This window comes from Melopsittacus undulatus, chromosome 1 (assembly GCF_012275295.1).
Source record: "Melopsittacus undulatus isolate bMelUnd1 chromosome 1, bMelUnd1.mat.Z, whole genome shotgun sequence".
NCBI lineage: Eukaryota > Metazoa > Chordata > Aves > Psittaciformes > Psittaculidae > Melopsittacus > Melopsittacus undulatus.
The window spans coordinates 150,081,657-150,093,268 of NC_047527.1; the positions used below are offsets into that span (position 1 = coordinate 150,081,657).

Consider the following 11,612-nt stretch of genomic DNA (forward strand, 5'->3'; position numbering starts at 1 on the left):
TGCTTGAACACACCGGCAGAATGGGAGCCTGATTTGGAAAGGGAAAGAGATAGGAATTGCTGATTTCAGCTCAATTTCTGCTAGCAGGGCAGCCGGGCCCCCGCACAACAAAGGAATCTCTGTTCCCTTCTGCATCATGCGGCAAGTAACCGCCTGCACTGCAGCTGAGTGCCTCAACAAAGGGACCTTTGGGGCAGAGCTGGGACCGAAAACATGCCCTGGAAGCCACTTCCCAGTGCCTGCTATATGGTGTCTCGGCACTGCAAACCAGGAGGAGGGCTGCCACTGGGAACAGCCTCAGCACACAAGATCAAACAGGTCCAATGCAGACCTCGAGGGCTGTCAGAAATGAAAACGAACCTGGTGCTCAGCCTCAGATGTCAGTGCCACTCTTTAAGCTCAACAAGTGCATTTCCAGTTACTGCCTGATTCAAAGCCTTTACTCTAAGTGTTATTTCATGCTCACCAAAAAGAGCTCAGTTAGTTACTACTAACTTTTCAGCAGCATCCCCTTTCTCAGCAGCATCCAAGGAGAGCCAAGCTTTGCTACACATGCTCCTGGTTGGGTTTGCTACAACTGCTGCTTAATTTTTGGAGGGTCACACATGACAGTGTGCTGCTTCAGTGGTGAGATTTCCTTGCATGTCAGTGGAGCTCCAGATAAGAGGAATGCAGCAGGCAGGACCATCCTGGTGGTGTGCCTCTGCATATGTAGCTAATGCAGAAACAGCACTTGGAAGACTTAAGTCTGTTCTACCCTTTCCACTTAGTCCATACAAGCAGCTTCTCCATGACTAGCCTGACTCCTCTCCATCACACATAACTGGATTTTGCCCCCTCCTTACAGGAGGCTGGATTTATAGCAAACAATGCACAGTCGCACACGGAAGAAACCCCAGAGCCTTTGCACATTCATACCTATGGTATCATCCTTCCCATCTGCCAAGCCACACACGTGGCTAATTCAGAAGCAGACTCTGATGCCTCCTGGTAGTCCTTTATGAGGACCCTTTTGAAGACACAGCTTCTGCAACCTACCTATTTATTCTGGGAGAACCAAGCCTCCCACTTGCACTTACATTTTCCAAAGACTCTGCTGAGAAAAGCCTCAGTGCAATGCTCAGTTCTTTGGGTTTTACTTCAGACCTTCTCCAGAACCTGATGCCACTTTCCCCATGGCTCACCTTAAGTCAGTTATTTCTACATCCAATTCTAAATCAGACACACTGTGTGCTTTACCAACTCCTGTGCAATCGCTCTTGCTGGAGAGTGGATTTCAAGGAGATCTGGAGGCCCATGTAAGGTTCAGTGCCTGGAAAACCCGGCAGTTTGGTGCCATTCACCACTGGGTGACTGGGTTGTCACTCAGCAGTAGCAAAGACATGCAGGTACTTCCTGCCCAAAGAACCACAGGGCTGGTAAATGCAGTTTTCCTGTACCATTTCTGCACACCATGTTCCTGACCCCCTGACTTACCCGCAGACCAAGTACACACTGCCAGCAAAGTATGAAAGTGCCATCAAACTCACGTCAGTGACATTTTAAGTACTCTATAGCAATGTCAGAGATAATGTTAACTCCAGTGCCACATGAATGAGGCTCCTATTCCTTTCAGTCCCCCACTGCCACGATATCCTGGCTGAAAGACATACTACTCCACTGCCTCAACTCCTTCCTTTGTCTTTCCTTTTGGTAGACTTTTCCTCAGCTTACAAGCCCAGCTGAGGTCCCCTGAGGAAGGGAGGAGAAGCACACACACTGCTGTAATCGTGAAGAGCTGTATCCCAGGCAAATACATATTGTTTGGTTCCATGCAGTGAGATAAGCTTTGCAATCTGCAACACACCCACCAGCCCACATGCTGTGATCCTTCCAGCTTTCCTCATTCCACCCAGGACCCACCTCATCCTGCCTCCCCCTCCTCTGTGCTCAGGCAGGCATCATCTTTTTACAAGGGCATGTAGTGACAGGACAAGGGGGAATGGCTTTAACCTGACAGAGGGGAAATTGAGGTTAGATATAATGAAGTAGTTTTTTTCTGAGGGTGGTGAGGTACTGGCACAGGGTGCCCAGAGAAGATGTGGCTGCCTCATCCTTGGCAGTGTTCAAGGCCAGCAGCAACCTGGTTTAGTGGAAGGTGCCCCTGCTCATGTTAGGGGGTTGGAACTGGATGATCCAACCTAAACCAGTCTATGATTCTATGATTTTCTTCTAACCTAAAAGCAGGCAGTGATGGATGCCTCTGATCATTCCAAGCAGAAACATCATTATCATCATCCACATACAAAAGAAACCTTGGAAGAACTTTAACCAGAAATTCTCCACCCAGCAGCCCTGAAATTACCCCTGATACCACCAAAGCATCCTGGGTGTACCATCAGCAGCATGGTTCAGTGAAGTCCACAGCTGTGTACAGCCTTAAAGTTAAACAAGTTGTGGTTTTGACAGTGGTAAAACACCAACTTCACTGTAAATGAGACCTCAAAAGAGCACTGCTGGCCTTCAAGCTGATCACACCAATTCAGAGGTGCTCGGGTTCCAGGTCTCCACAGGGTTCAGCCATCCAGCTAGTGCTCTACTTCTGCCAAGGGAAGACTGCAGACTTCACTAGCAGATCTTACTCTGCCTGACTGCTGGGAAGCATCCCAATATTCCACTGCAAAACAAGATGCCTGGGGCCCTCCTAAATACCTGCAACTTACCAGCTCTGATCTAAATAAGAAGGAAGCCAGAACTTGATCAACACCTAACAAATATTTATACAAGAAAACTATTTAAAGAATTGTTTCCCAAAAAAGCTCTAGGTAAGGGTGTAGACAGTCCTCACCAGATGGAGATTTCATCTAGCTCTGTGAAATAAGCACACATAAAACGATGATGTTACGTGTTACATCTCTAAAAACACCCACCTGTTGCCTGCAAACCAAGGAGCTGCATGGTACCACAGGCTTAGCTAAAACAATGGTAAGACCTCCTGCAGATCCTGCTGCCCCTCAGCCAGGACTCTTCCCTATCAAGTCACCTCCAGGCAGCTCCTCGGTTTGGCTGTGCACCAGCCAGGTCTTACCTGGAAACTCAATCCAGTACCAGTCCTCACTATGGTGTCACCTCACCTAACCTGAAATATGGTGCTAGGAGAGGAGCTGCAACTTCCCCAGTCCCTCCTAGTTAACTGATCTTCCCATTCCACCAAGTTAGATGAAGGCTGGTGTAGCCAACGGGACATCTGTGGGATTCAGGTGCCTCGCTGCTGGAGAGCCCCTGGAAACAGTACACCAAAACCTGAACAGAAACTAAGCTGGTTTCCAGCGACACGTCCAAGGGACACGAGGCCCCTTGTTTGCTGAATAGGAACCAGCCTCTCTAGGGAGCAATTTCAGGACTTCTCCCCTGCAAGCTGAAGTCCTGAGTGATACCTGAGACTGCCTATGTCCTCCTCGACAGCCCACATAAATCAAGTCAGCACCGCAAAGGCATTCTTGGAGAATCCAGATGCCTCCAGGGACATGTGCAGCCCATGCTGTTCACACAGGCCACTATTAAAAAGGCAGAAAAATTAAAACTCTTGGCTTTGTTTGGTTCTTTCCTTGTTATACATACTTGGAGCACACAAAGGTATTCTGTATAGCAAGCTGGTGCTGACAGATAACCAGACTGTCTGTACTTCTCAGCAGAGCATCCTACTTACATTATGTCTAGTCCCTAGCTTACCCTTTCCTAGGTTTTCCTCTACAAACACTCATTTTCACTCAGTGAAGAAAAAAATAAGGCTGAAGAACCTTTAAAATAGTCCTTTGTTACAAGAGCAGCACCCAAAGTTATGAGAGATGTAAGCATTTTAGATAAAACACTTTTGGTCATTCACACTTCAGTCCTGCTTTCACTTCCTGTCTCCGTACTGCAAAGCTGTTACATTAGACTTCCCTTCACTGGGGGAAAGCCTGAAACAAAACAAACTCTTGATCCTTTTTACCACTGTTGTACAGAAGTATTATTTTTCATCCTAAAGTTTGCTAGCTTGAGGGCATGGTATAGCAAAGATTCAGAACACCAGCTGGGTCCCTTTATCCCTCCAACGGAAGTAGGACGACTATAAATAAATGAAAATAAAAGTGAGAAAGGGGAATGAGGGCCAGCATTCAAGTACCTTGGTACTTGCCTTTTCCTGCTCCTTGTTTCCTCTACAGGGCAGATCTGCTGAGCCTTCCCCCGAAGAGCTGAGGCTCTGTACAACTTCTTGCATTGTTCTGATTTGCCCTCTCCTCCTCAGATTTCTCAGACACTAGATCCTGGCGTAAAACCTCCTTCCAGGAGGATGCCAAAGGAATTCCACAGGGATCAGGCAGCCTCCACTCCCCTCCCTGCCCGGGCTCACCTATAACTCAGCTGCCTGACCAGCAGACCTCTCTCCCGTGCTGTGCTGCCAGAAGCAATCCAGCTTCACTACACATTTCCCTCAGAACAAAAGCCTCCCCCCCCCGCCGCTATATAAGGATTTTTGAGCACTGCAGCCAGCGAGACTGTTGTCCCAACCCCATCTCTGTTATCAGCTGCTTGTCACAGCCTTCAGCCCCCCAGACGAGGCTCATTCAAACCGAGTGCTGCCCGCGCAGGACGGAAAGCGCCGAAACACGTTTCCAGCCGCAAACGCTCCGAGTGCAGCAATCGACACATCACTTTTCTGCGACAGAACGCAGACGTGTCTGCCCCTGCCACACGGCGGGATCTAGACTCTGACACCAAGATAAACAACCACAGCACTCGGACGGCAACTACCACTGCCCGGTGCCAAGAAATACATTCTGTCGCACAGTTTGCAACGTGGTCCCTCCAGCTACGCCTCCAAAGCCCAGTGTGAAGCCCATGGCTGCTCTGTGTGCACAGACCACTGCTGAGCCACCCACCGACCCCACCGGACAGGACTCAGTGCAACCCTCTCTCTGCACTAGGTTGAAGAGTTTAGTCCAGCCGTGCCTCTATTTCTCTAATCGTGGGTCCTAAAATCATTAGGAAAATCCCATACACTAAGACCTGCTCCTGTCGTTCCTTAAATTAACCGTGGAGTTCGCAGCCTTCCCAGGAACTTTGTCTTCCCTCCTCCCAAAGCCAGATCATCTCATCTGCTGTTAAAACTGCAAAGTGATGAGGCAGGGAAACACTTGGTTTGCCCCTAACCTTCTGCCATCCTGGGACAGTAAACTGGTTTAATCCAGCAGGACATTTAATATTCCCACTAGGAGATCCTTGTATGCAGGCTGTCCCTTTTCACTGCCAAACACCAATGATAACCTCTGTGGGAGACATGGACTACTTGAGATTTAGGGAGGACTGTGCCTGTTCATCTGCTGTCTTCAGGATGCACTCATCCTTTCACAGCTGTCAGGAACCAGCACCTGGGGCTGGTGGGGAAATCCTGGCAAGTTTGGGAAACCACCACCCTTCCCATCTCCAAACACCTCCTCTTCAACAGATCCTGCACGCACACCCAGCCATAGCCACCTCCATGGGGAGTACCACCAAGCCTCCCATGGGCTCTGTGCCCTTCCCCTGCAAGGAGCAAAGGGTTCTTCCAAGAGCTGCTGCTCCAGCTTCTTCTCACCTCTGTCCTCCCCAAAGCTGCTAAACTACATTGGCTTAAAAATGTAAGAGGGTAGGCTTAAAGAAAAAGAGCCTCCTGTCCCTGTGATAAATAAAGTAATATAACACCCCATGCTCCCAGGCAACTGAGAAAGCAAAACCAAGCAGGCATACAGGCAAACACAACCCTGCAGGTACGAACCCTACAGTGACACCTCCCAACGAAACCCTTTTCCACCCCGCCTGGCAGACTGCCTCCTTACCAAGTAATCAGCCTTCGGCCGCGCATCCATCTCCTGCTCTAGGCGCTGGGTCAGTGCCTCCAGCTTCAGCTCCGCCGCCGACGGCCCTTGCTCCGGCTGCGGAAGGAGGGTCTGGCACGGCAGCTTCACCTTGGCCGTGCTGGAGCCCTCGGTGTGCCCGGTGTCCGACCGGGGGCCGCTCACACCCTCGGAGAAAAGCGGCTGTGGAGCATCCGAAGCCGTCACCCCACGTGAGGCCAGGCGTGAGGAGCCCGGCTCGGGGCTTGTGCTGCTGCCGTTGGCCCGGTGGTTCTGACCGTGGGCCACCAAGTGTCCGGCTGGGCTGGCGTAAGCTGTGGTGTGCTGGTAGTCCACGCTAGGGGCGGCGGGCGCCGAGCTGGGGGGGAAGGACAGCGGGACGCCCTGGTACCACAGGTGGCTGCTGTCCCCTCCTGCCCTGGGGGGCTGAGAAGGAGGAGGACCTCTGCTGTGGCAGGGCCCCCGGGACCCCCATCCTCTGTCCCTGCCGAGGGTGGTCGGGCATGCGATAAGGAGGACCTCTGCCCAGCTGCCGCCGGCTCATGGCTCTTGCTGCCATTCTCCTGCCCACCACGGTAGGGCTGAGGGTCACTGGGGGTCCCAGCCTGCTGCTCCCTGTGCCCCACAGCGGGTCTGGGGATCCTGTTGGGCTCCGCTTCCCATCCCCAGCGCCAGCCTGGCTGCCGGGGGCCTCACCTCCATCGTCCGGCCTCACACGCGACCCCTCAGCGGCTGCCGGTGGTGGCTTCGACCCCCTTGCCACAGGCAGGCAGGGCCGGGGGGGGTTGAAAGGAACCCCTTCCGTTCAGTGCGGCCATCAGCATCTCCTCCTGCTGCTGCTGCTGCTGCTGGAGGTGGATCTTGGCCATTTTGGTGGCGAACACCCCGCCTGGTCTCCTCAAACTCGGGGTTGTTGCCGGCAGCTTTGTCCACGCGAAAGAGACCATCCTTGGAGGCCTCGTACATGTTGAGGTCCTCGATAAACTTGCTGGCTTCCAGACCTAGATCGTCGTACTTGGCCATGATTTAGACCGGGGTTTAGCGGAATAACCCCGGCCTTCCTCCTCCTCCTCCTCTTCCTCCTTCCCGACGGGACCGGGGAACTACTCCCGCCGCGAGCCGCCTCACGCCTGACGCGCCCGTGCAAGGAGGGGGCGGTGCTGGGGGCGGGGCCAAGGGGGCGTGACCACGCCCCCCCCTCCCCCTTGGCTACGCTCCCAGCCTCCCCTGCCACGCCCCCGGCCCGCCGCAAGTCGGTTCCAAGGCGTGAAACGGGCATTAAATCCTTTCATAGTCTTTATAGTAGGGAACTGTAGTTTCCTACTATAGTCATATATATATATACACTATATATGAATCTACTATATACTATACTAAGGTTTGGGTTGGAAGGGACCTTAAAGCTCATCCAGCTCCAAGCCCCCTGCCATGGAGAAGGATGCCTCACACTAGACCATGCTGCTCCAAGCCTGCCTTGAGCCCTGCCACAGCTTCTCTGGGCACCCTGTGCCAGCGCCTCAGCACCCTCACAGGGAAGAGCTTCTGCCTTAGATCTAACCTGAACTTCCCCCTGTTTCAGTTTTGAACCCATCAGCCCTTGTCCTATTGCTACAGTCCCTGATGAGGAGCCGCTATCAGATCAGCTGTCTGGCAGAACACTGTGGATGACACAGAAAAGGATGCTGAACCCCTTTGGATAGGGACCCGCTGCACTGGGCTTGGCCATCTCCCAGGCTCCGCACACCTGAGCAGACACTTTGATGGCAAAGCACCTCTGAAGGGGAATCACAGCCAAGTGACTCACAGGCATTTTGGTGTTGAATTCACAACGCTTCCAGTCACCGTAAGGCAGCAAAACACCTTTGAAGTTTCCTGCTCGGATTTATCCTTTCTATGAGACTCGGGTATTGCCAAGCGAGCAGACAAACCCCCTACTAGGCTGGAGTTGTAATACTATACAGACTTGTAGACCCTTCTGCTGCGATTAGATATGGTCCCAAACTTTATAGTTCCTGTGGGCTTTACAGCCCATGCCTGTTAATAAATGAAGGGTCCATGACTGCTGTTGTAGCCCAGGACCAAATCTACATGCCAGTTAATTAGCTTATTCTAAACCCTATCCCTTGAAGCAAAAAAGCACTGCTCACTTCATCTGCTGTCTCCCTGTGGGCAAGGCTTACACACTGCATTTACTCATACAGAATAATGCTGACAGCCTGTAACCCAGCCCTGCTCCACGTGGCAAGGCAGCAGCTGGGGGAGAAGCAGCCCTGAGGTCCTGCTTTTGGGACCATCTCCAGTGGGAGCACTTGGCATGTGGCCACAGCCTTACACTAGGGTGGCACATCCCTTCAGGGCTAGAGAGGTGCCATGGCCATCTGGACTGAGATATGTGCTCTGGGGTGTTGCAGCAGGAAAGTGATAAAAGCTCAGAGCTAGAATATAAACAGTGAACAATGTATAACGCAGAAGTATTTCCAGGATGGAAGCTGGCTTGGTCCTTACAGGAGCAAACACATCTCTCAATAGTGCATTGCACAGGGAAATGATGGATGCTTCTTCCGGCTTCCGAATAGGGATACCGTTTTATCTGCACCAGCTGGGTTCTTACACCAGGAGGATGAAGCACAGGGCTTGGAGGGTAGATAAGAGGGTGGTGGAGGGAGGGATGGAGTAAGCTGGCACAGGAGGTGAGCCCAGAAGGGTGCCGTAGGTGGGAAAGCCAGGATCAAGCCAGGACCAGGCTGCTGAGTGGGACATTGTGGACAAGGAGAAGCCAAACCTCATCCTCTGCCTTTCAAAAAGCTTGCAGGAAGAGACAGAGCAGGGTTGGGAGATGTTGTTCCTCCCCACCGCTGCCCTTGGGGCCTCTGCATTCCTGCTCTGCCTGCACATTTAACCCCCAAGCTGCAGAGGCAGCCTGGGTTATGCATCTGTTCAGGGCATAAATGGGTCCAGACTTGGATGTTGCAGGGCAACTGCCCTCTACAGAGCAGGATCTCTGCAGGGAATTAACACCAAGCATCATTTAATTAACACAGAAGGGGCCAGGGCAGCACAGGAACATCTTTCCAAACTGTCCTTGTGGAGCGATATGGATGCATCACAGAAAGCTTTCAGGGTTGTGATCTTAACTAACTTCATCTGCAGTGTCAGTTCAGTGGGGGATGCTGTGCAGGGTAAACTGAGCAGGGTAGGGTAACCTGCCAGGACACAACCATGGAGAGCTGAGGGAGCCATGGGGAATAACAAGATCCCAAACAGGAGCCCAGGAAGCAGCAGAGAGAGAAGAGGCTGCAGATCCCTGAGCTGCAGTGGCTTGGTCTCCTTGAGGAAGGCCAGAGCTGGTACCAAGTGCTCGGCTGCTGCTCCAAGGAGAACTGCCTTTGCTTCTCTCTCCAGGTACCATCAGCCCGTGTGAGATCCGGTCCTCCTTCAATGTCCCTCAATGGGACCAAACACTTGCAGAGATGCACCAGAATAACACAGCTGGCCCCAGTGTTTTTTCCTACTCCTGGCTGAAAGAACACAGAATGGTTTTCTCCATTTTCCACTGAAAAGACCCTTCTGGTGGACAAGAGCCTGCCTGAGAATTTTCCAGCTCTGTTTCCCTGCCTCTTTATCAGCACATTAACACAAACAGCACAATGACCTGTTTAACCAACATACGTGGCCTTTAGTAATCATGGGCTGGAAGCACCCCACAGGTCAGACGACATCCTGCCATCCATCATCGGCCTCATGTGGCTTGGTGGACCTCGAGTGGACTTGCCAGATGCAGTCAATGCATCCACCCCGTTCTTCCGTGCGTTGTCCTAGGAGAAGCCTGACTAACAGATGGTTTTGAATGCTCTTTCACATGGGAAAATTGGGAAGCAGATCCTTTTATTGCACCCTTGGCATTTCATCCAGCCACACGGATCTCCAGGGATGGAGACGTACTTCAGAGAAATATTCATTCCTAAAAGCTTCCACATTTTCGCTCACAATACTCCCTTGGCTTAGCCAGCCCAGCAACACACGCTTATTTGTATGTCTGTTTTGCAGCAATTAGTGAGGTTTGCTAATTACACTGCTGTGTGTTTAGAAACAATTGATTTCCCTTTGTAGCAGAAAACAATTTCCTGTTATGCCAGTTCTCTTAATCTTCATCAGAAACAAACCCAGCTGCCACTGTCAGTAATGCCTCATGTTCCTTTATTAAATCACTCTCTTTTCTGTCCCAGTTATGTGTCCTGTGCTTATTATTCCTGGTCAGTGCACTGGATCACCTACAGCTGCTATGACTCTATGTATTTCACTTCACATATTGTTGGCACCCAGCACAGTTTATTGGAGAGCAACTCCCTTTGGCAGCTTGTGCGGCTCTTCTGGCAGCAGGAGGTGGATGTATTGGGAGAACCTTGGACCTTTTATGCTTGGTTTTGGCCAGTGTAAAAAACTACTGGTAGATAAGGAAGTTCAGAGCCTTAGATGTGACTGTGGGCCTTGCCCTTGCAGCCAACCCAGGGAGTGTGCTTGCATCTAAGACAGCAAGCAGAAAGGCACATGTTTCTCTTCATGTAACTGTGTATGTTCTGCTTAGTGTTAAACTGAAGAAAGACCAGGCTCTTCAAACACAAGAACTTCTTATGTCCCAAATGCTCCAGGCTGAGTGTCACAAGTGCAAGCAGAAAGAACGTGAACATTCAACTTGCTATACTTAAGCTTTTCCCGTCTACATGTTCCTTTGCTGAACAAGCAACTCGGCAGCCTACAGTGGAGAGCAGACTGGTGTGGCGCAGGCAGATGAACATACATGGGAACGTCCCAGGTGTCCAGCACTGGGGGGTATTTTCTGATGGGATTCCTGTGATCAAAATCACTCACAGGTTTGGGCCATGTTCAGCTGACTGCAAATACAGCATTCACTTGACCCTGACTCAGTTTTCCATCTCTCATGGCCAAGATGAAGCCTGGCAGATAGAAAAACACAAACAGGACTTTGCAACATCACTACATCCAAGCAAGAACACTCCCATTAAGAGACACTAACAACTGACAACCCCAGTTGTTCAAACTCTCTGCCTACACATAACGCTAGAGGCAGCTTTGGATGGAAGATGATGCCAATTTGCAGCTTTCCAGGGCTGAAACCAGACCCAAACCTTATCCAACAACCCAGGGCTTGCTTGAGGCAGAGAAGTGCCATGAGACAACGGTTGTGTGTGACTGGGGCCTCCAGGGACAGATGGGGTTAGTGACTTGCAGAATCCTTTGTGGTACCGGAAACTCATTTTATCCAGGAAAGGGAAAAAAAATCCCACCTTTCCTCTGCATGTCAGGCAAAGATCTCTTTTATCATCTGGGCTGCAGATGAGAGCTCTGATCCCATCCCCTTCTGCACAGAGACAGTGCTCCAGTTCAGTTCTCCTGCCACAGTTGGGAGATGCTAAAATATGCCTCTGATGTACTGTGATCAGCTTTATACTTCTTCTTTGAGACATAAACCCATTTCCATAAAGAAATATAACACACTGCTGCAGTCCCAGCAATGTTACCTGCACTGACAGGGTATTCGCCACGCAGTCTATCTGGTGATAGACCTGGCTTCATGTTCAACACCTCTTACACCACAGACCTGACATACAAAATCAGCTCTGATCGTAATAGGATTGAAGAAATGAAGAAACAGACTGAGCATCCCAGCAAAACCAGTGTATGTACTCTTCCAGTCATAAATATACATAAAGACAATCCCCTCTCTGTAAAACT

General features: G+C 51.0%; 1 protein-coding gene across 1 annotated transcript in view; it reads right to left on the reverse strand.

The window, feature by feature from the left end:
* Positions 1 to 6,932, reverse strand: part of LIMD1 (LIM domain containing 1) — a 28,225-nt gene extending 21,293 nt beyond the window's left edge. The window contains 6 exon segments of the mRNA XM_034067309.1: position 5,806; positions 5,841 to 6,304; positions 6,307 to 6,525; positions 6,528 to 6,658; positions 6,660 to 6,742; positions 6,744 to 6,932. Coding sequence (XP_033923200.1) covers position 5,806; positions 5,841 to 6,304; positions 6,307 to 6,525; positions 6,528 to 6,658; positions 6,660 to 6,742; positions 6,744 to 6,881 — 1,036 coding nt within the window. The 5' untranslated portion in view covers positions 6,882 to 6,932.
* Between the last annotated feature and the right edge of the window lie 4,680 nt (positions 6,933 to 11,612).